The 24,719-nt window shown below is 40.3% G+C and overlaps 1 protein-coding gene across 3 annotated transcripts in view; it reads left to right on the top strand.

The window, feature by feature from the left end:
• Nucleotides 1–13,315, top strand: part of TBCK (TBC1 domain containing kinase) — a 97,717-nt gene extending 84,402 nt beyond the window's left edge. For all 3 annotated transcript variants that reach the window (XM_068136873.1, XM_068136875.1, XM_068136876.1), the window contains exon 26: nt 12,620–13,315. In XM_068136873.1, coding sequence (XP_067992974.1) covers nt 12,620–12,730 — 111 coding nt within the window. In that variant the 3' untranslated portion in view covers nt 12,731–13,315. The remainder of the gene's footprint in view (nt 1–12,619) is intronic.
• Nucleotides 13,316–24,719: the final 11,404 nt, after the last annotated feature.

Below are 24,719 nucleotides of genomic sequence, written 5' to 3'. Positions count from 1 at the left end.
ATCTGCTATACATAGTATACATACATAGATGCTTATACTTCAAAATACCTCAATGGCATGAGTACAGACAGTAGTAAATAAAGGCCAGTCTGGATAATTCACATTAGTAACTTCTGGGTATGACCAGGATTTGGGGGGATATTTTCGATCTCGTTTATTTCTGCTTCTAGACAAAAACATATTTTTCTTCAAGTGATCAGCAGTTGAGAAATTTGATATTTTGAATGACTCAGCTTAAATCTTAACTTTAGGCATGTTGTAGAAGTCATCTCAACACTTCTCATGTGCATCAGTAACTGACTTACATTAGCTTTGTGTGGTGTTAGGATGCACACACAAGGTAAGCACGATGGAGGCAGATATGATACAAAGTCCAGATGAAACAAGATATAATTCATATACCTGTTAATAAAAGATATAATATATTGATTAGGGGTTTCTTTGAATCATTTAGCTCATGTAGTTGTGCTAGTGAAGAGGAGATGTGGAGGTATTCAGGAGGAGACTTGATGGGGTGCTTGGTGCCATGGTTTAGTTGTTTGGGTGGGTTGGATTGGTTGATGGGTTGGACGCGATGATCTTGAAGGTCTCTTCCAACCTGGTTTATTCTATTCTATGTGTATTCTATATGTGTAATCATTCCAGTGAAGAATGGTAACTTTCATATGACACTTCTGTTGTCAGTGCCTTTAAACAGAGAATATTCAGACTTGCCTATTCCTTTTTATGTTTGGTGCTGTTGTGAACCAGCAAAGTAACAAGTAGAAGTTTTTCTTTTGATGAAGAGGGAAGGTTATTTCATTTTATTCTGTTTTGGTTTTGTTTGAAAGACATGCTCTTAGGTGGTATACTTTAGTTCACCAGTTTCTTAAGCCTGTTTACTGAAGTGGCATGAACTGTGCAACCCTGGCATGACAGAGAGTTGTGGCTCATTAAATACCTTCATGCAATGGACAGCAGAAGCATCAGTGTGGCAAATGTTGGAGTTTTTATACCTGTACAGGGTTGTAAGCAGTGTGAGAAATCCCTTTCAGTAGCCTGTATTTCGTCATTTAGAAAATTAACCAGTAACAATGATGGCACAAGAGAAACCATACAGCATATCTCAAATGGTTTTGGTTAGTGAGTATTTAAGATTGTGCATGAGGTTTGGGTAAGGTCATGATAAATATTTCAATATGAAATCCATTAACTTGAATAATCACAATAGCTCAGTAAGTGTTGAATGTACAAATCCCCTTCTCAGAGGAACAAATGCAAAAGGCATAAAATACTCATAAGCTAAATGGAGATATAAATGGTGCTTTACACCTTTGATGGTGGGTTATTCAGCTTCTTTCAACAATTACATTTTAAATCATTGCACACCCTAATTGAGCTCAGTAGGAGACAAACCATTCACTTATGTCCTGAGGAATAGGAACAGAGGAAAAAAGTGCTTTGCTATTCACTTAGGAGTATTGTTTTGGCTTTTAAATGTGGGTGTTGTGTTTTTTTTTTAATTAAATATGGAATGGTTCCTTTGCAATGCAGCTAAAGCGAACTTGCAGTATGCTTAGTGCACCCTCTCAGTCCCTTGAGAGGGTGCTGCCTTATCCTCAAACACAGACTTTCTGCAACTGAGACAATGTTTGCCCAGTTTACCTGGAATTGTCAATGTTATAACTTTCCATAAAAGAGAAAAGCTGATTGGCCTCTTGATTTGCTTTCAGAGAGGTCTTGAAAGTCTAACCAAAGAGTGTAGAGTTTTAAATAGGAACAAAATACTGGATTAACCAGTTTGACCACAAATTAATTAAATGCTAAATCCTAAATATTGACAGGGACTCACCATTCTATAACACCCTTATGAGTAGATTTAAAACCAGCCTCAAAATGACTGTGTTGAGAAAAGTTAGAAATCCTTGCTCTTGTGAATTATCTTTAAGGTAAATTTCAGTTTTAATCTGCATGGATTAAATATGCAAATATGCATTAACATAGAAAATTGCCTGCCAATATTCATAATATCATAGAATGGCTTGAGTTGGAAAGGTCCTTAAAGATCATCTAGTTCCAACTGGGCAGAGACATGTATTAGACCAGATTGCTCAAGGTCCTATTCAGCCTGGTTTTGAACATTTTCAGGGTTAGAGCCTCCACAGCTTCTCTGGGCAACCCGAGCCAGTGCCATTCATGAATGTAACCAATCTAAAACCTGTGTAGCTTGAGGTTTGACAAGAACAATAGCTATTGCTTTTAAAATTTTACTTGGTAACCCAATCATATGAAAAACTGCAGAACTGAAGGTGTGGAAAGAAAAAAAAATATCCTCCAAAGGAATGTTGTAAGTTTAAGATGCAATTTTTTTTCTAAATAGTTATATATTTCCATTTGAAAAAGGAATGAACCACAAATTGTGCCCTCCACCATGGAGGAGACATCTTCAGAAGTGTTTGCTGATATTTACTGCATTAAAAAATGGGGAGTTTGGCAAGGTTAGATGTTTGGTTTAAATTTATTCAGGGTTGACAGAGTTGGGGGTTGAGTATGAAAAAGCCAACTGATTATTGATAGGGTTGTTTGTAACTAGAAGGTTGAATCTTTCAATTGTGTTTCATATTAGTAACCTACTTGGCATCATTTAAATAAAACAAAAACAAATAAACCCAACTGAATCTAGAGAAAAAAAAATCACATTTCTTTTCTGTTTCTGCCTTTTGCATTTGGTTAGGTGCCAGATGATAAAACATTTAAACTGGAAAGAAAATGCTGTCTAGAACTTGATAGGCAAGAGGGAAAACTGAAAACTTCACCACAGTACTGTTCCAGCAGGAGGCAAAGGAAGCCAACAGTGCTGCAGGCTCTGCCTCCAGCTGAACACTTCCTTAGGACAGAATTAAAACAGGCTCTTCCTGCTTGTTAAGCTGCTTAATTTACTCACCCTAAAAGTTAGATGAATAGGTCTGGCTGACATACAAGAGCCTTACTGAAAGTGCCATTAGCTGGATAATGGTATCATGAAAAGGAGCTTGCACTGGGCATCATGTGGTGGTGCTTGGCTAGCAGAATATTCGTTCTGTGCCAGCCTTTCTTCTCCTAGGAGATTCTGGGCACTCATTAATAGAGCAGATACTTGTTTGGCTCTGAAGACAGCAGGAAGCATCTATATAAAAGGCATTTTGCTGGAGTTAATAAACCAGGTTGTATTTTGGTTTTATCTTTTTAAATGTTAAGTGGCAGCATCTCTTAAGTGAATTAAATTCCACTTTCCCACGTCCATCGACAGAAAATACCTTGTAAATTGCAGTATGGGCAAGGTGTCATTACAGTTGGGAGTATAATAGTGACATAAGCAGCTGCTTGGGTTTTTTGGTGCGTGGTAAATAGCATGTGTCCTGTTTTTTGTCACTTTCAAAGTCTGAGATACAGAAAGTACAAAGGCAGATCGTAGTTATGCACCTGTGGGAAGGGGGAGTTTCATTATTATTTCTTCATCTCCCCTCCTCCAATCAGTTCTGAAGTGATAAGACATTACCTGTTTCCATGTCTAACTTTCTTTGCATGTATAACCACAGTGTAGACTGAAATTAGAAACTAGAAATACTTTACCTGATATTAAATCATCCTCTAGCAACTCAGTTTTGACAGTGACACGCTTCTACTTGTGTGGCTGTTTAATATATGTGTGTTTCCTCAGTGGTTTAATATGTGTAGTTTGTTGTCAGATAAATGCTGTAACAAAATGAACAGTACAGGACATTTTAATCTGTCTAATAATTAGCAGTTTACTTATTTCTTGCCTTGCAAAAAGACAGATAAGCTGTAAGTCCAAGCTTAGAAGATGTCTGTCTCTTGTAACTTCTGATTGTTACATTGGTAATTTTTTTTAACTAGGTAAGTTATACTACTATAAATACATTGTCTAGACAACTTCCACAAGTTGTTGAGGCAAAGTAGTAATTTTTGCTGCATCACAATACCTTATAGAAGAAGTATATGAATTACCTCAAAGACAAGCAGTCCTTGTTTTCCATGAGATCTTTCTGACCCTTTTCAAGGCAAGAGGGTCAAGTTCAAAATTTTTTGGCATAACCTATGCCTAGCCTGAAAGTAAGATTTTTCTCTCAGTGCCTTGTCAAGATGCACTGCATATATGAAGGCTGACACAAAAGTGTCCAGTTATCACTGACTTTGTGTAATTTCGTTGTTATCTTCCTCAAGTCTGTTAAAAAGGCCTTGCCAGAGAAGCGAGTCCCCACATGCTGAAGCTGGTTTCTTGGTATAAATCTGTCTTAAAATCACAAATGGATACCCAAGAAACTTCATAGGGGGATCTGAAGATTAGGTGTAGCATAGAACAGTAAAGGGTGGATACATTTATGCTTCTAAAGAGAAGTTGTTTTTAGAAGGACTTACTGAAATGTCCACAAAGAAAGTAAGTAGAAATTGGGCAATAAACTTCATGAGATGTTTCCACCATTCATCTTTTAGATTCTATATTTCCTCTTAAATATTCTTCGCAGCAGATTGTTTGAACATGTGGAATGAAAACTGAAGTTATTTCCTCTTTGCAGTAATGGAGAGGTTCCTAATGAGTCCCAAAATGGCTTTTTCCATGTTTGTTGTGTTAAGGCATCACCTTCAGAGTCTACTGGAATCATCATTTGCCTCTTTGTTGCCTTTAAAGAGGAAGAGATTAAGCTTGTCTTTTAAAAAGATTGAAAGGCTTAGTTAATCAGGAGCAATCCTACTAGTTCTATCTCTACCCAAGACTTGGTAAAATCTTCACTATTTTGTTCTGCAAAGCCTGTATTATTTTACTTAGTACTTTTTATTATTGTACCATATGTTCTTGTTTGCCTTCATTGACTAGCTATTGCAGGTACATTACTCTTCACATGGTCCAAGAAACACTCAGGTGTCAGCAAGGAGTTGTGTTACACTGTTGTAATTCTGCCCCTGCCAGTGGATTTGCCTTGGGTACAGCAGAGGTTCCCTTTTTCATCTACATATGAAAGAAGAAAAGGGAAAATGAAAGATGTATGCTCAGGAGTAAAATTTTAGTGTTCCTCTTTCTCTTAAAAAGTAAGTGCCAAGGAGAGATTATTTGTAAAACTCCAGGTAGGTTCTGTTCTTTAATTTTTATTGAGACAAGCAGTTACAGTAATGGGACATTTTAGTTGGTTGGTCGATGTAGACATTGTCCAATTTGTGTGCCTTAGTACACAGAGGTTTGAATCTTTCTGAAATGAGGGATTGTGTGGTTATCAGCTTTACCTGTCAAAAATATGTCTGATTTCTGAAAAGTGCTGGCAAGCTGTATCCAAACTCTTCTCAGCCATCTGGGACGTCTGTTGGAAGAAGGAAGATGGGACATGGTGGATATGCATGCTGGTGTAGTGCTCTTTGGTGCCACAGTTTCCTTCAGGCATGTCAGTCTTGGCTGTGATTATACTCTTTGGCTGCACCTCTGAAAGGGCATTCTTGTCCTTTCAGTGAGCTTGCATGGATTAGGCTGTATCCATGTCACTGAAGACATGGATACAGGCATTATAGCACACAGTTATCATTTTCTGGGGCAGTGTTTTATGTTTCCTGCTATTCCAGTTCAGAGAATCTGAAATGATAAGTGAAATAGAGATGGTAATGTGTTAACTGCGTGGTTTAGGTCCATCCAAGAGGCTTGCGTAATGATATTGCCAGCCAAAAACACTGTGTCTGAATCAGCTTTTGAGGAGGGCTGACTGACAGACTGCTACAGGAGGGAATGTCTGTTATGTGGGAGATCCAAGGACTTATTTCCTGGAGTTTGAGAAGAAACAGGGCAAAATGGGCAGCGTAGGCATGCCCTCAGTACTGTTCAAGAGCTGGTAGTTTCTGGATGGATCTGCCAGAGGCTTTCTCACCAGCTGTCTCTCTGGATAAAAACTAAAAATGTTTTTAAAAAGCTGCTGTTTGGGCAGCATTAGTAAAAAGTACTGCAAATCACAGAGAGGTTTTTTCACTACCAAGTATTTCTTAGAGCATTATTCCATCATCTAGGAGAATCTTTAGACTTGGAGAGGGGTTGAGTCTTTCAGAAGGACATGTGATTTCTTTTTCATATTCGAGCCGAATGTTGCACATTTTGGTCAGTATAAATGAGCTGTGTTACAACAGCTTAATCTCTGCAACTGATTTTTCATTTTCAAGTGTGCCCTCTCAGCTGGGTGTTTTGTAATTGGAAAATTAAAATTGCAGGTACTGTTACTTGGAGAAATTGGAGAGTTTACTCTTACCTTCATTCTCAGTAAGATTTATTCTGAGACCAGCTAATAAATACCCATTTGTGTAGGATTGCCTTCAAATCTTTTCATGTAAGTCCTTGAAGGCACTGCTGTCTTTTGCACTGATGAAAGGGAAATGCTCCATTTTGGCCAGGTCGGTGAAGAATTTCTCCTTGATCTTTTTGTCTTTTTCTCTCTTCCTTCTCTTTCTTTCTCTCTCTCTCTTTTTTTTTTTTTTAACATACTATCTCTTTGCTCAAAGTTTTGGTCTGTTTTGTACTTCCATTTAGTGTATACTAATACCGTAACCATTAACTAGGGTGAGTTTTGTTCAAAATAGAAAGCTTTAGGTGCCTATAATTCCCTTAGTATGTGCCATTTCTTTTATCTAGGAACACTTTAATGTAAAAAGTAGCTCACTAATAATCATCTTGTGTACTGAGTCTGCTCTATGCTGTATGGAAAGTGGTGTTTAAGAAACTCTGCACTGCTCACCTTGACTGTGGTATGCTTTCAAGGTGCTGAAGTCTTGACTGAAATCATGCATCTAAACAGACTGCTGTCCCTGAGAGTTCTGTGTAGCATGTGTTTGCACATGAAGAACTGATAATAATCTTGTGGCAATGGATGAGTATTGAAAAATTTGGTTAGTATTTCTACTCCAGCTTCTAAAGTATTTCTTGTTCTTCTGCCTCTTTCAGTGTATGATACTAAAATTTATACCCTGGTAGCATTTGTCACAGCAGTCTTTTTTGGTATTCTGTTAATGTATGTTACTCCTCCTTTCCTCCCAGCCTGCCCTTTAATTACAACCTGTCACAAGAATGTCTGTGAAAGTGAATAATGTGTACATAGCTGCCCTGATGGCTAGCCCCAAGGGTGCTGGGAACCATGCCACTCAAGCTGTGTTGTGTTATGAGACTCTTTGCTGTAGACAGCCTGAAAATGTGATGGGCCTGGTGTAATACATTCAGCATACTTGAAAGCTGTGATTTTACTGCTTGGAACAGGGTAGTAGAAACATTTGGATTAAATGGTTCAGCCTGCACATTGTTAAGGTTCTTTATGGTACTTAAAGGCACAGTCCCCTTGTGCTGTTTGTATTGAGAGCAACTCCAGTGTAGGCTAACATGTTTAATATTTGCCCAAATTTTTATATCAATTGCTGTGATCTTGCCTATCTTTGAAAGCCTGATTTGTATCTGCATGAGAGAGGTGTAACTGACTGCTTTCAAATGCAAATTACAGTTTTCTGTCTCAGTTACACTCACCAAGAAGGTTGTTTATTTACATAGAGTTGATTGATGCAGTATTTAATAGAGCTAGCGTTTCCAAAGTCTTCACCAAAGCCATCACAGAGTAGTCATTAATGAAGTTGCTCACACATTCATCCTTTCATATTTAATATTTGCTGTGACAATAGCAAGGAGAAGTTCAACCAGTAAAAACACACACAACTGAACTTTCTTGGGAAGTATATTTTGAGGAAAGGCCACCTGAGACAGAAAGGAAAAAGCTCAAAGCCTTGTAGCATTCCTTTAATCCTCTGCTTCAGATAAGTGTAACTCCATTTCCCCCCAGATAGTGTTGATGTCTAAACAAAAGCAAGGATTACAGAGGATTGTGATCCATTAGTGGTGTGGGGAAACAGGTGTATCTCAGAGGTTATTTCTACAGAAGCAATTGGCTTGGACAGGAGCACACTGCGTTGGGTTAGGACCTGGCTGGAGGGCCGAGCCCAAAGAGTGATGGTGAATGGTGCCACATCCAGCTGGCGGCCAGTCACCAGCGGTGTGCCCCAAGGATCAGTGCTGGGCCCTGTGCTCTTTAACATCTTCATTGGTGATCTGGATGAGGGCATTGAGTCCATCATCAGTAAATTCGCTGACGACACCAAGCTGGGGCAGGAGTTGATCTGCTGGAGGGTAGAGAGGCTCTGCAGAGGGACCTCGACAGGCTGGACAGATGGGCAGAATCCAACGGCATGAGATTTAACACATCCAAGTGTCGGGTTCTGCACATCGGCCACAACAACCCCATGCAGTGCTACAGGCTGGGGTCAGAGTGGCTGGAGAGCAGCCAGGCAGAGAGGGACCTGGGGGTACTGGTTGACGGTAGGCTGAACATGAGCCTGCAGTGTGCCCAGGCAGCCAGGAGGGCCAATGGCATCCTGGCCTGCATCAGGAACAGTGTGGGCAGCAGGAGCAGAGAGGTCATTCTGCCCCTGTACACTGCACTGGTTAGGCCACACCTCGAGTACTGTGTCCAGTTCTGGGCCCCTCAGTTTAGGAAGGATGTTGACTTGCTGGAATGTGTCCAGAGAAGGGCAACAAAGATGGTGAGGGGTTTGGAACACAAACCCTATGAGGAGAGTCTGAGGGAGCTGGGGTTGCTTAGCCCAGAGAAGGGAAGGCTCAGGGGAGACCTTATTGCTCTTTACAACTACCTTAAGAGAGGTTGTAGACAGTCAGAGGTTGGTCTCTTCTCCCAGGCAGCCAGCACCAGAACAAGAGGACACAGTCTCAGGCTGCACCAGGGGAGGTTTAGGCTGGAGGTTAGGAGGAATTTCTACACATAGAGAGTGATTGCCCATTGGAATGTGCTTCCCGAGAATGTGGTGGAGTCACCATCATTGGAGGTGTTCAGGAGGAGACTTGATGGGGTGCTTGGTGCCATGGTTTAGTTGGTTAGGTGGTGTTGGATAATAGGTTGGACACAATGATCTTGAAGTTCTCTTCCAACGGGGTTTATTCTATTCTATTCTAATTGATAAATTTGAGGAGGTATCATCAACTTGCAAATGATAGAGGTTTGTTTCTATTTCAAATCAACCTGTATAACAGAAATTTAATTGTGTATGACCTTTAGCTGTTTCAGTAAATCTCTTTTAAAAATGTAGGTGCTTTACAGCTTGCCAAGAATGTTGTACCCCATTTGCTTATCTCCTCACCTTGTTATCTTCTGTATTAAGAGCATTTCTGTCAATTGGGATATTTAGTGGAGCACAAATTACATATTTAGGTACCTGATACAAACTACTGGTTGACACTTTACAATAGCATACATAAAGGAAATAGAGCCCATTTGTGATGTCCAAGGTGGCAGCTTTCTGCTCTAGAAAGTCTGTGGCAGTAATGCAGAAGAATGCCTCTGGCTCTTTTTGACACATTAATTTATTATTTTATTTCTTTATTTCTGGATCACTGGTGGTTGTTTTTTGGTTTTTTCCAACTCTTTTGGAATTTTATTTTTTTTAATATTTGTTAATTTCTTGGATTTAAGTTACTGATTTTTGAACCTAAATGAAGGTCACATTGGGGAGGAAGTCTGTGTAGCTATTTCAAATAGTCCTTCTTTTCATGCTCCTCCATCAGCATACATGCCAGAAATAACACTTTCATGTGTTTTGAAAATACCTGCTTCACACAGTGTATTTTGGCAGGGAGAGATGCCAGCTGGTGTTGGAACATTTCAGAAACATGGTTACCAAGTTCTGGTCCTGTCTGTGACAGACTCCTCTGTCTGGGAGGTGAAAGCACAAGCATGTACTGAGGAACAGAACTGTAAAAAGTCAGAGCTTTAATTAGGAAGACTGCAATGCTAGTAAGATGACTGCTTCTGAATTTACTGTAGATGTACTGTTTCTACTTTCAGTGACACAGGGTGGGAAGGCAGAAGGTAAAACTAGAAGTGTCTTTAATTGGATCAGATCCTATTACCCTGGGAGTTAGAACTTGACTCTGCAGTGTGGAGACAGGTGTATGTGCAAAGCTCTTGGAGGCTGATATTTGCAGTTTGATGGCAGCTCTTGGCTTATGGCAGTGCATATGCTTCTGGACCACTGACTTTCAACTAATTGCCACAGTAGTGAGGCACCATTAGTACATTCCCTACTCACTGGGTTGTTCCTGGTAAGATGTTTAGATGCAATATTTTGAACTGTTTGCAGCCTTTCTCACTGAAGCTCCTGTAGATAACTGCAGACATTTCTGTGAGAACTTTCTGCCTGTCATTTGCTAACAGTGACACATTCTGCACTGCTTACTTTGCAGAGGGTCTGCAAGAAGTGAGAGATTCCTCACCATAAGGTTATTAAGGAACCTATGCTTATATGCAGCGAAGGAATTTTATTTCCAGCCATAGCTTGGTTACTAAAGCACTTCTTCAAAAGAAAAGCAGTGGGATACAGGCCTCAATGCTAAAACCCCTGTTTGCATATTTTATTTTCAGATGCCATGGAATAGGAGTTATATTATGGCTAGGGCATCTGAAAACGTGGAGCTGGGTTTACAGTTTGACATCAGAAGTGCAAAATTATCAGTAGGCAGAGTGGAACTTCTCTGTTGGCACATGGGGCATTACACTCAACAAATAACAGACTGCTTCCTGTCAGCCAGAGCACTTGTTGCCATGCCTGATTTCTGCCAGCTATGAGCAGCATCAGTGTCCAAGACAGAGCACTATCCATTAGTCAGAGATGGAGAGCACTGTGAGGTGACAGTTATGTACATTTGAAGTAGAGATGCCTGGTAGGAGTATTTCATGAGGCATAGATACTATTTTTGTACCCATGGTATGCACAGCTGAATGCTATTTTTGACAATGAGAAGTATCTGTCTCTGTTTTACTACACACCACATCTTTCTGGACTGTGATTGTAATGAGAGGTAGTTAAAGTCTCCTAGTCTCTGAGCATATTACATGACCTCAGCAACAGTAAAGCATGGCATGGCCTAACTTTAGGTGTTTTGATTGGTTGATTGCTTGGACTGTTTCATCTGACCCTTTGGAATCCTGCACTGACTGGCTGTGGTGGTTTTAGGTCAAAACAGAACACTGACCCAAACTAATTGGGGAAGAGATGATTGAACTTATTCTGGTCTTCCTCAGGCAAGAGTATGACTCAGAAGTATGACTCGGAAGTATGTCCTGTGACCTCCTATTCTGCCTCAACAAGTTCTCAGTGGTCACAGATCATCAACTAGCTGCTCACTCTATGTTTAAATCCAGCCTGAAACACAGAGAAAGGAATGTGGGAGCTATGTTCAACACATAAGTGGACAGAAACTAATTCCTTGCATATATAAAACATCTTCAGCTTGAAACAAAGGTCTGGCTATGGAAGGAGTTTATATCTTTGCTACTGTGAACTCTTACTCATTAAAGAAATTATTCCAAGACTTCTATTTGATCAAGTCATTACGTAGTGCATCTTGTTCTGCCTTACTATCTGTTATACTATCAAAGGTAATTAGGAGGAATGTAAATACAGAAAGAAATCCCATGTCCTAAATTTAGATAGGGTGGGTGCCTGCTGATGTTCTTGATTTAGTTGTTTGTGCAGAGCTAGTTATTTGGGCATTATGCTTTCACTGAGTTCTGGAACAGTACCACAAATAATTGTAAAGGGTGAAAAGGTAATTACAAATGTTTTACACAGTCCATTTGGGAGCAGTTAGTGATTTTACAAATGGTACTGATTTTTTGGTCAGGTATAAAACAAGAGTCTGAAAGAGTGGGATGGCAGGGCAGGCTTTTCCACAGCTATCAGACATAAGGTGAAACTTGTTGTTTCTTTTGGATTAATCCATTTTGGTAGCTTGCTTTTTAATGTATTGCAATCAGTATGTAAGAGTTTGACACATGATACACAAAACAGAGTTCCTTTGTGGCTTTATTCTATGTTTTGATACATGCTGTTTGGTATTTTTTCAATCATTATATTTGGATGTACAAAACATTGTTTCTTCATTAAGCAGAGCAACTTTGTCATGAAGTCACTGCATGGAAACCAACAACTCCTGTGTTTGGTTTATGGAATGAATGAACTGAGGAGGCTTTCAAGGACTTGGGTTATGTGTGTGTATGCTTGTGCTATGTAACCTGTATGTGGGTGTATTGGGAGTGCAGGTCAGAGTACAGCTGCTAGACACTGAATTCATATCAGACATTTGTGAAATGATGTCATGTTGTCCAAGTTTCACAGGTAAGCAGTGACTCCACCATCAAATTTGGGAACCTATAGAAAACTACTGGGGGTTAGATTAATGCAAAGAAAAGCATCTCTTGTTTTGTTCTTTTTGAGAGGTTCCAGTGAGTACTTTGAGATTAAATTATCATGTTAGAACGAGGTGAAATCCTGCCTAAGCAGAGACAAAAGAAGTTCTTTATCAGTGTGACACTTCGATGACTGACCACTGAATTCATCCCATCTGTTTCAACAGACAGACCTGGGTTCCTGAGTTGGACTAAGTGATGCAAAGAAATCTAGAGTCAGATATTTATTTTTCTTTGTGATAAGTAAGGACAATTAAGCAAAAGTTAATTCAATTTAAGGATTATAATGTGTGCTAATGATGTATTTGTTTCAGTTTGCAGCTCATCTGGTGAAAAACAAGTATCCAAGGGTCTGCATCCTAGATGGAGGGATCAACAAGATCAAGCCAACTGGTCTCCTCACTGTTCCTTCACCACAGATTTAAGTGGCTGTAAACACTCAGGACAATCTAAGTGGGGAAGTCTTTTCATTACAATATTGATATCCCAAACCCAAAGGGCATTATGAAATTTTCACTCTAGAAGATGTCCAGATGATCAGTGTCTTATCCTGAAGATTTAGAGCACAGGAGCTTTGTGTTTATTCTTTTATATGGAGCTGCATTTGGAAAAGGTAGAAACTGTGAAGCTTGAAGCTAAGAAACCTCCTTTAGCATTGATGTAGTGCACAACTGGTTGAACAAGTCTGAACATAAGAAGAGTAACTCAGATGGTGTTGGGTATCTTATAAATATTTCTGCAGAACTAAATAAACTGCCACTTGATATCTCTAAGCTGCACTTAAACAGATTTTTCTTCAAAAGTATTTTACTGTGAATACAGAAAGTAATGTGCTGGAAGTGTACCCTGTTTGTATTATGTGGGGGGGAAGTGTGTTCTCTAATATTTTAAAGAATAATTGCTGTATCATGGGAGTTTTTTGTGGGTTTGTTTCATTTTGGTTTTTTGAGAAAGCAATTTTTCATCTGGACTGGAAATAAAGATGTGTCCCAGACTGGAGGTCACTGTAAGAGCTGCTGCTGAGCCAATCCAAGTTGTATCATATCCTGTGGAAGTGGAGAAGGCCACCACCTCTGTGGAGGGTTTGACATTCCATTTCAGTAAACACAGCAACCACAACAATTTCTGGAACAATTCTGTTTACCAGAAAGACAGGCTTTTGGCAATACTGTGTCTTACAGCTATGGTTCAGTTACTACAGAAACAGTAGTGGGTTTCCATTTTAGAAGCTCATGCCTTAAAAAGGAACAATGCCATTTTAATTTTCATGTGAAAGTGCTGTAGAGTAATAGTCTTGTATGAATTGGAGGTGCACAGCTCTCTTTGGTTCTTTACTCTAGCTGGTGACATCAGTTACTGGTTTAAGTCCTGTTTGTTAAACATGAACTTTAAAACTGACAGATTGAGACAGCAAATCTGTTTCTAAACCAAACGGGATGCAAGTACTGTAGATGAGTGAAAGCAGGCTTCCACAAAGGGCACGAGGTGACTGTGCACTAGAGATGCGGAAATTACTTTTGCAATAGGAAACCAGAAGTATTGAAAGCACCAAAATAAACAGGATTGCCGTCTCTTTGTTGCCAAGAAACTAAAAATAAATTTGATCCGGACAAGTATCACCTTTCAGATGTGAGAAGGTCCCCATCCTAACTTCCACACCTCACAATCCCAGGTTAGCATTGCTAGCATGTCAGGTCCGTTATTCTGAAAACAATGTGTGGGAGGAAAAACCTAGAGGGGGGAAAAAATAAGATTCTGTCTTCAAGAATGCTACTTGAAAATCTACTGTTAATCCAGGAAAGCCAGTTGTGGTAATGTGAGACTGACACTATAGCTCTGAAATTAATGGGGACTTCAGAAGGATTGTTTCAGGCAAGAAGTAAACTCAGAGGAGCAGTGAGGTTCATTAGCTTCCTGGTACTACACTGTGATCCACCATGATCAATGTTTTGCTTGGCTGCACGAAGAATGAGAAAGACTCTGATACTTGATGTCAGAGGGATTCACTATGAAAGGGCACACACAGGGCTCTGGAGAACAACCTTTTAACCATATTCAACAGTGAGTTTGTTCACAAGTAAGACATCACTGCAAATGCCAAATAGCTGCCAGAAAGCCACTGAGTATATCAGTGACTTTAGCAAAGGAAATGAACAAAACCAGTTCTAACATCAGAGAATTAACCCATATGTTACACTTTGAACACAGCAGAGATGCTTTGTAATAAATAAGATACACAGGATTACAATGGACACAAAACAGAATCAGAGTAAGATGATATGTTGACTGAAAAGTCTTTGGAAAAAGAGGCAACTGGAATAGAACATCCTAACCTTTTACCAAACTACATCCTTAAAATATGGAATTTGTCACCAGAAGTGGCCAAGAGTTTATAAAAGTGCTCATAAAGAAGGATTAGATGGCTTTGTGGAGGAGCTCTATCTCTGACTGTCAACTATGACTGTTGAGAAACAGTACACAACTGTGGAATTTCCTGATCTGTTGTTAAGAGAGCCTGGGAGAATACACCAGAGGAAGGTTTTACCCAGTTTCTTGCACTCCCTTCTCAAGCGTTTTGTCTCTGTAAGTATTGGTTTGGCTTTACCTGAAGGAGCAGTTCAGGTGATGTATTTAAATCTAGCTGGATATGTTCTTCTCCTTTATACAGGTCCTCAGAAAAGGGCTGTATGCACAAAGAACAGAAAGCCTCTGAGAAAAAAGGGTTGCATGTTTCCCCAGCTACTTATCCTGGTCCTAGGAAAGGAAGGAAGTATTCTGTATCTCCTACAGGTATTTTTATTCTTAGAGAAGCCAAGTTATTTTTTGAGTGAAAAACATCTAACAGCTTCAGCAATTTTACTCATTTTTTTGCAAATACAGCTGGGTTTAGGATTTAAGTTTTGAATATCTATTGATTTCAGCTATACTGTAGTTCAGTCTTACATGTTGTATTTGTGTATGAATACGTTTTAGACCGAAGACTTAAAAGCTGCTATTAAGTAAAAGTTTACATTTTAAAGTAACATTTACATGTGTTTTCCAGGAAAAGTTGTGAGAGAGGGTATGTCTAAAAGCAGGAAATGTCAAGAACTGCTAAACAGTATTGATTTTTGTCCCCATGTAAGCAGAAGTACCTAGAAAGCTCTGCAGCTAACATCTGGTAGTGATTGGCAGTTGCTGTCATAATTGCGCATACTATTTTAATCACAGTATCACAGTATCACTTAGGTTGGAAAGGACCTCGAGGATCATCGAGTCCAACCTATCAACACAGACCCCATGACTAGACCATGGCACCAAGTGCCACGTCCAATCTCCCCTTGAACACCTCCAGGGTCAATGACTCAACCACCTCCCTGGGCAACCCGTTCCAATGACGAATGACTCGCTCGGTGAAGAACTTCCTCCTCACCTCGAGTCTAAACCTCCCCTGGCGCAGCTTGAGACTGTGTCTCCTTGTTCTGGTGCTGGTTGCCTGGGAGAAGAGGCCAACCCCTTCCTGGCTACAACCACCCTTCAGGTAGTTGTAGAGGGCAATGAGGTCACCCCTGAGCCTCCTCTTCTCCAGGCTAAACAATCCCAGCTCCCTCAGCCTCTCCTCATAGGGCTTGTGCTCAAGGCCTCTCACCAGCCTTGTTGCCCTTCTCTGGACACGTTCAAGTGTTTCGATGTCCTTCTTAAACTGAGGGGCCCAGAACTGGACACAGTACTCAAGGTGCGGCCTAACCAAAGCAGAGTACAGGGGCACTATGACCTCCCTGCTCCTGCTGGCCACACTATTCCTAATGCAGGCCAGGATGCTATTGGCCCTCCTGGCCACCTGGGCACACTGCTGGCTCATATTCAGGCGGCTGTCGATCAGCACACCCAGGTCCCTCTCCGTTTGGGAGCTCTCCAGCCACTCCGACCCCAGCCTGTAGCTCTGCATGGGATTGCCATGAATCACTAATTTTGAAACAACTGTGCCTATAAAGAGGCAGGCATGCTGTGCCTGGTCATTTTAATTGTTATATAGGATAGGCACTTGGTCAAAAAATTAGCTTACTTTCTGATGGACAAGGAAAATTCTTGCATTTTCTGGTAACTTTCCATTAGGGAATTGTATCATAGAATGGTCTGGTCCCGAAGGAATCTCCAAAGGTCATTTAGTTTGACCTTCCCGCAGTCAGCAGGGACATCCCCAACTAGACCAGGCCACCCAGGGCCTCATCGAGCCTCACCTTGAATATATCCAGGGAAGGGGCCCCAACCACCTCCCTGGGCAGCCTGTTCCAGTGTTCCACCACCCTCATAGTAAAGAACTTGTTCCTAACATCCAATCTAAATCTGTTCTTCTCCAGCTTAAGGCCGTTGCCGCTCATCCTGTCACTGCAGGTCTTTGAAAACAGTCTGTCCCCATCCTTCTTGTAGGCCCCCTTCAGGTACTTGAAGGCTTCTGTCGGGTCTCCCCAGACACTCCTCTTTCCCAGGCTGAACAACCCCAGCTCCCTCAGCCCATCTTTGTGGCAGTTTTTGCAGTATAGGCCCAGTTGAAGCGTATGTATTTGCTTTGCTGCACCAGTTTTGGCCTAGAAATTCTGGAAGAGCAAGCAGTTGCTTGGTTTTGTACAGCTCTCGAAAGGTTTCTGGAGGCCAGGTTTTCTGAATATGTACATTTCTTGCACCATGTTTTGTACAGCTGTACCATTGTAATTCTGTGGTTTAGACTGCAACTGAGTGCCATAAAGATCTAGTAGGAGAGAGGAAAAAAAATACTCATCTGCCATCATGATGTCTTCTATTGCAGCCACAAAAATATCCTAACTAAATATTTCCCACTATCTGGCCTGGAAAATTCAGCCTCTCCTAATCTGTTTTTTTCCTGCCATTTTCAAAACATCCTAAATCTACCCCAGCCACCTGGGCCTACAGCTTCCTGCCAGCACAGCCAGGGTGCCCACATGGGCATCTCAGGAGAGCAGAGCAAAGGAATTAAAACTGTTTTGGCAGTTGCAGACCATATCGATGCCACAGGCAAACAACTGCTGTTAAACTAGCCTGTCTTTCTTCAGACAAGATACAGTCCTTTGAGATTTTTAGTTACTTTGCATCTCAATTTATTAGTTGTCTTTTTGGTTGGTTGTGTATAGAATAGAATATGTTGGAATAGACCTTCAAGTGTTGTTTGGGTTTGGGGTTTTTGTTTGTTTTGGTGTGTTTGTTTTGGGGGTTTTGTGTGTGTGTGTGTTTGTTACTAGTAAATATTTCTCCCATTTGGTCCATTTAATTGAGTAAAGACTGAGGCTGGTCATCCTTATCCTAGGAACTTTGCTTCCTGAAGCCATTGTGTTTCCCTTTTTCGACCTGATTTCTCTTAAGCCCAGAATCTATCTTTAGGCTAACTGACGAGACCTCTATACTTCAGTTTGTTGCCATCCTCCTATGCCTTTGTGTATAGACGATCTGCACAGGTATAATACAGTGGTGCAATGTTATTTTTTTTGTGAACTGGATGTCAGTATCTAGATTTTTCCTTGGTATTCTAGCCAGAAAAGGAAAATGTTTATTGAAGCAGCTTTCACCTAGCCTTTGCAACTCAAAAAACAACTCAACAACTCAAAAAAACAAACCCCAAATTACAAACTCTTCAGCAGCTGCATCACTCATGGTATTATTCAGAGAGGTACCATGAGAGCCTGTTAGTTTTGTGGCTGAAGACATACTCATAATTCCTATTTGCAGGATATGAATGTTGTCCAGAATTACCATTTCAATTTGCATTTTCACTTTGGGTAGCTTACTAAGCGTTTTCAGCTAAGATGAAAACTAGCTGTATGTTTTATTTAGCTTTCATGATGTACAGACTGAGTTACTAGAAGGTCTGGGAATTGTGTAGGAATGAGTGTGGCCTTTTAATCTGCCATTTCCAGTTATCTTTGCTGATGAGTCAGACTGGCCTCTCCCACTGCTATGTTAGAAACTTTACTGTCATCAATCTTATCTTGCTGTTTTTAATTCCTTCTCTTGGGCTCAACTCCCAAACACTTCTTGAAAGAATTATTATTCCTTCCAAAAGAGAGTTTCTTTCCAGGGCAAAGAAGGAAATGTGATCTGTGCTGACAGAGTTAACATCATATTTGTGTATTAGACTAGCAAAACTACTGTTTTGTTTTTTTTTTTTACCCACAAGCTGTAATGCCAGAACTCTCTTTTTTAAATTTCCAACCTCAGTAGAGGCTAGAAGGTGCTTTGTGCTTCTAAACTGGCATTTTGTTTGCCTTTCAAAGTAACCATGAGGCTTGAAGTTGGCTGCTGTTGGTCCTTTTAAATAGGAACACCAGAATACCTATTGGACTCTATGACAGCAGAGTCTGTATTCCATACTACCTCATACTACCATATGCACATTGGATTGGTTGGACATAGTTCAGTGTTGCATTGTTGTTGTTTATCATACCATTAATCAGTGTTATGCAGAGTTTAAGGAAAATGGTCCGAAAAAATAGGATCAGTAAAGTATTACTACCCCTGAAACAATCTGTAAGCATTTCCTGTAAAGTTTTTTCCCACAAAAAATGTAACCATAATGTAAATCCATGTTCAGATTAACCTCTAGTAGTAATCTTGCAGATGACAGAGTGGTGCCAGTGTGTGCACTGCTATAATTCACATAGATTTACTTCCCCAGTGTTAGGTCTCTGTGTGCTTTATAATGCATAGGCACCAAACGAGTTCCCAGGCACAGGACTGTGTGAAAGAACAGATACAGTAGAGTGGCTTAGTGATCATTATATTCCATAATCATTATTTTCAATGGGCACAATCCAGAGAAATGTTGTAGTTTATTGTTTAATTAATACTGCCTAACTGAAACACTATTACATTTGTCTGTCTGGGGCTATTTGGCATTACATCATTTTAGAGTCATACCATCTGATGGTATCAGCTCCTGTCAGCAGAGCTGGCCGGAGGAGCCAAAGTCCTGTGACTACAGAACAGGTCTTGTGGGTTTTTTAAGAGATCCAGTAATTATGGCAGTATCTTGAGTTATCAGGCTGTTTTTAACCTGCCTTGCTACAAACTTTTGATATGTCTTGTATAATCAGAGTGGCACAGTTCTCTTTGCTAAAATGAAGCTAATAACACTTCTTAATTTCACTCAGTGTTGACAGAAGAAATATAGTGAGTACTGTGACCACTTAAAAAGTGTGAGTGTGAGGACAATGCAGACACTAAAACCTAAACACTTTAGCTAGGAACAAGATATTTCCTTGGAAAGCCAAAGGTAGATGACAACATGAGTTCTCAGTCACCAATTTTGTAAACAATCCTTTCACTAGTAAATACTGTTCCTGAGTGCATTTGGGCGTTCCCACAAAAAATTAACAGAAAAAATACAGTGTTAGTGGTGAAAAGGGCCTTGTATTACAAAGCTTTTTATTAAAAAACTCAGTTTGGGTTAGCTACCTTCAGCAGTCATGTTCATAGTATTTAACAAACACTCTTGTGTAGTTAGGCCATAATGAAATATGATTTATTTTCATTGACTGCAGTAACTAGACTTTCCTTTAATGTTGATCAGGATTGATAGCTTCTGTAAGACTAACCAAACACCAACCTTTACAACCCTAGAATACCAGAAATAACATCACAGCCTTGCTCACAAAGCAGTGTTTGGGCATAGTAAGGAAGTATTTTTATTTTTGATTTTCAGGGGTGTTTTTTTTCTCTTTTTGCAATTCACGTGAGTTTGTTGTGTGCACAGAAGCTAGGTGTAGAAGAGATCAGTTTGCATGGTACTCTCTTGTCCTGCTATGGCTTGATAAGGCATTAAACAAGCAGCAGTAAGACACCAATTTCTTTTTTCTAGCAGTTTTCTCACAGCTTCTCAGTAGGGGAATATAGACACTGAGGCCTGCATGGAGGGATAGCAGGGGGATATAATCTCATTTATATGATCTACTAAAATACCTAGGAACTGTCAAGCTTTTTGGATGGATCTCTCTATTCCTATCCCATGCACCCTTTCCCCACTTCAGATCAGTATTAAAAGAGCTCTGTAACAACCAAGTCATTTTTGTTAACAGAGATAAATCTAGATGAGAATCTTGGAAATGTGATATTTAGCCTTTGCTAATAGTCATTGTTTGGGGTAAATTAGCATGTGATACCCTGCTGTTACTCAGTTTCCCATAGTTTCAGACTGTCAGAGTTCTTACACAAATTGAATACACTCATCTTCTGAGTATTCCTGACATGTTCTAACAGCTGTTGAAAGACAGGTTTTTAGCCTTAAATCTTTTCACTTGGCACTCTCACAGGAGGATGACTCAAAACAAGTCAGAGCTGTACTACGTTTTTTTTGCCTGGAGAGAACTTTATCTTGTTTGGGAGGTTAGTGTATAGATCTGGCACCAGTGAGCACAGGAGTAGCACAGTGCATCTTCTGCTCTACAATTCTAATTATTACTTTTAAAGTATTGTGCAGAGCTGGAGTTTCAGAAATTTAATTTTAGTGAGCACATAATGCTTAGGGTTGCCTTTTTTGCCATAATGTCAGCTGACTTCATTTGACCCAGTTCAGTAGCTACTGTAAGTACAAATTTTCTCAAACCCTTTGAAATTTGAATGAGCTGTTATCTATGATTTCAAATCTTTGCTTCAAGTAAAGATTCAAGCAATGTTGTTTCTCCAGCCTCCAAGTAAAAGGTGGCATCAGATGTAGGATGATGCCTTCAAGCAAAGGACTTAGTGTCTTGAGTATTATGTTCTCATTTCATGGCAACAGTGGTCATTTTTCATGGCAAGAGTGGTCAGGCACTGGAATATGCTGCCCAGGGAGGTGATTGAGTCACCAACCCTGGATGTGTTTAAAGGTGGTTTGTATGTGGTGCTTGGGGATATGGTTTAGGGGTGAACATTGTAGAGTAGGGTTATGGGTTGGACTTGGTGATCCTGAGGGTCTTTTCCAACCCAAATGATTCTGTGATTCAGTGTAGAAGCAGTTCAGAGCTCTCTAAGGGCAGCTTTTCAGCTACTGAGACACTCTTACCCCATGTCTAGAAATCTGCCCCATTTACAATATGTACCTGGAAGAATCAAATGGTTTATTTTAGCATATAACTATGTGCTATATATAATACATGCAGAACTATAACAATATAGTTACCAGACAGCTTTCTTTACTGACAGTGCTGTTTAAAACTTCCAGCTCATTTTGGAGGGTCCTCTGAACCTTAGTAGAATAGCTGAAAGGAACTGGAGTAAGGAACATTCCTTCTTTGCAGTATTTGTATAGACACGTAGTGCATAGACGTGAATCTGAGGGTTTTACTGGAACAGATAAATCCTTTTGCCATTTCATGCAGAGAGAAATTTTCCAGTCACTTTCGAAGGAAAGACCAGCAAAATGGGCAGGGTTAGGACCTAGTGCTATTGCAATATATCTGAGCTCAGTTGTTCCAAGTATTCTTAAGTCCTCTTGGTACTATATGTGCAAGTGTATATTTACCCTGTGTTTCTTCTTCGTGTCCTGCAGGTAAACCAGTATTTGCTCAGATTTCTTTGTTGCCTTTCATCCTGCCTGATAGTGCTTTTACAGTGTATTTTGCAGGCTCTCACTCCCTCCAGGATAGCATTCAGCTTTTCACAGGCCTTTACCTTTTGCTCACCTTTCCTGTCAGAAACGTGATGGGTTTTCCTTCTTGGAAGAGTTTTTTAGTGCAGTCGTCGTGTCTTCTGGTAGTGAAAACTGCTTCTTCCTTATCAGCAGATGCTTGAAGCCACTGATGTTAGGATCTTGGGCTTGTAATGAAATGGGGTTGCTGCTGTGCAGAGGGGGAGGAAGGGAGAAGTGGAAAATTCTTCCCAGTGTCTCCCTTGGAAAGACAGCCCTCTTATAAAGAGAAGTCTTCGTGATGATGGATGGGGACCAGTAGGGGTGGCAGGAGGGAGTTGAAGGCAGCAGGAGTTATTCTCTAATTACTCTTTCCTGACAAGGTAGGGTGACTGACACCTAGGGCTGTGCTTCAGACTACTGCTGCTTGGTCACTGCTCATTATGGGAGCAGCAGCATCCCTCTTGGACATGGGCTGCTCTAGGATTATCATTTCCTGAGACAGTGGCATGAAGTGTCACCTCCCATTGTGGCAAAGACAAGGTGGCTGCTTTTATTTTATGTGGGGTTATTTTTTCCTTGCCTTTTTTATTGTTTGGTTTGCCTTTTTTTAAGTAGTGAGAAAGAAAACAGTCACTGTAAAAAGGCAAGCAGCCCAACTACATGTGCTGCACATTAGAATTGTGCAGTAAACCATCAGAGTAGCAAGTAAGCTAAACATATGGGTACTAGAAATTTATTATATCCAACCTAAAGGCATCCTGTGTTTCTGGTGGTCATCTGGTGAATGCCAAAAGAAAACAAGAACCTCAGCCTTCCTTCACTTTCCATTTTATTCAAGCTTCTTCTCACTTTGTCTCATCTCCTTGATGCCTCTCCATGAGAATCCAGATCTGGATGAATACTCTCAAGCTTGCTGTAGGACAGACCTCAGATGCTCAGCAAACTTGCTAACAATTTGAAGTTCTTAAGGTTGAATAAATACTGCTGTGGCAGACTGCTCACCGAGATGCCATGTTACAAAATAGGATTTTACTGTTTTGGCAGATGGAAATTTTGCTGATTAAAGAGCTCTAAAAGATTTTTACCTTTAGGTCTCTTGCAAATACAAATAGGTGTGCAGCCTGAATAGTCCTAATTTTTAAGCCTTACCTGCACAGATGTGTGTATGTCCAAGTGCAGAAGGAAGTCCTTAAAAATGAGGTGAAGTTAGTCTGAGAAAGTGGGAAGAGGTATTAGTCCTTTAGATTGCAGCCCTTTAACAAATTTGTTTTAAGAGTTTATAAGGAGCTGAGGGGCCTGAACCCAGAATAAATGCAGGAACTGCAGCTTAAGTCCCTTGTTAAACAGGCTGTAAGAGGTAAGAGTTTCTGAACTTTTCAGGACTAATGTTAACTTCACTCAGAAGCCTAGAAAGATAGCTGCAAAACCACCATGGGGGGATGAGATAGAGTGCTAAGGAGCTCTTCTCTACAAATAAGACTGCTAAGGTGTACCCTCCTTGATCCTTTGCCACTAGCACAAGACCCTGATTTCATTCTGTGATCTTCAGCTACTACTGTAGTTGAAGCAATAAAACATTTAATAGTTTCATTACAGAATAATGTGCCCAACAATTTCTCAGATTTGTTTTGGTGTTTTCAGGTTTGGGTATTTTTCTTCGCACTGGAAGCATGTATTGAAACAACAAAATTATGCTGGAGAAGCCCCTAACGCGTTATATGTTCCACAGTTTTTGAGGGTGGTTGTCACCTGTAGCAAGCAGTGATGGGTCACCAATTCGAATGTGGAGCTGAGCATAGAATTAGAATTATAGAATGATGGCAGGAGGGACTGGAAGTTCTGTCTCAATGTGAGGAAGTTCAAGGTATGTTTTATTCTCTGTATAAATTCACAGCTGAAAGTTGAGTCAAGGAGACTGGCCCAAGAATCAGAAAGTAATGGTTCCCAGGCTCTTACACAGAGCTAGGCTTAAGCCCATATTTGCTTGAGGTGCACTGTAAATTTTTGCATAGCCAGCTGTCATTACTGAGGTAGGGAGCAGACAATAAGGACTGAATGCTTGCCCCAGCCTGTTGGTGAGCATAATTGCATGTTTAGTCCCTTGTTCTGCTACATTAAGGGTTAGGAAAATCTTCCCTGTCCACTTGTTCAAATGTTGTGTTACCCTCTTGCAGAGCCTTACCTGTTCATGCATATAACAGCTCGATAGACTCTTACAGCATTGGGTTCTTGCACTTTTGTGCAGAAACAGATCAGACTTCTGTCTGTGCTACTAGGTATGAACCAAGGTGAGTAAAGGTTATTTCCTGCAAGAGAAACTGCTTCTTGTAAGGCAGCCACTTTTCAGAGGTCTTGAGTTAGTTACACAAAGGACTTCAGAACAATCTGAACCCTTTGTTAAGTGTCTAAATAGGACTCAAGTTCCTGGAAGTCTGACCTCCATATTCACTGCTAAACAATTAAAAATGTGGTCTTGAGCTTGGAAAAATTGTCCCCATGAGGATCTGGGTTTACATAGTCTGGTAAGTGGTTCAGTGGGAAATACTGGCAGAGCCACCCCTCTGGTGTTAATTGTTAACCTGTTCTGCAGACCACCCATTCTGCCTGTGCACCAGAACAAGCCTAAATGGGGCATTCACTGCCAAGGTTTATCCTTACTGGTTTCTTTTAGTTGATTAAAAAAAAAAAAAAAAAAAACAACAAATAATTGCTTTCAGCATGTTTTCCCCATGAAATCTTAAGCTGACTACAAAATCCTCTTGAAGTCTCTGCTGGCCCTGATGCAGATTTCATTTTTAGGAGCATGCTTCTTCATA

Source organism: Melanerpes formicivorus, unplaced genomic scaffold, assembly GCF_026170545.1.
Source record: "Melanerpes formicivorus ecotype bairdi unplaced genomic scaffold, bMelFor1.0.p_v2 SCAF_4, whole genome shotgun sequence".
Classification (NCBI taxonomy): Eukaryota; Metazoa; Chordata; class Aves; order Piciformes; family Picidae; genus Melanerpes; species Melanerpes formicivorus.
The sequence above is the reverse complement of the archived record's forward strand: the minus strand, read 5'-3'. Positions and strand labels throughout refer to the sequence as shown.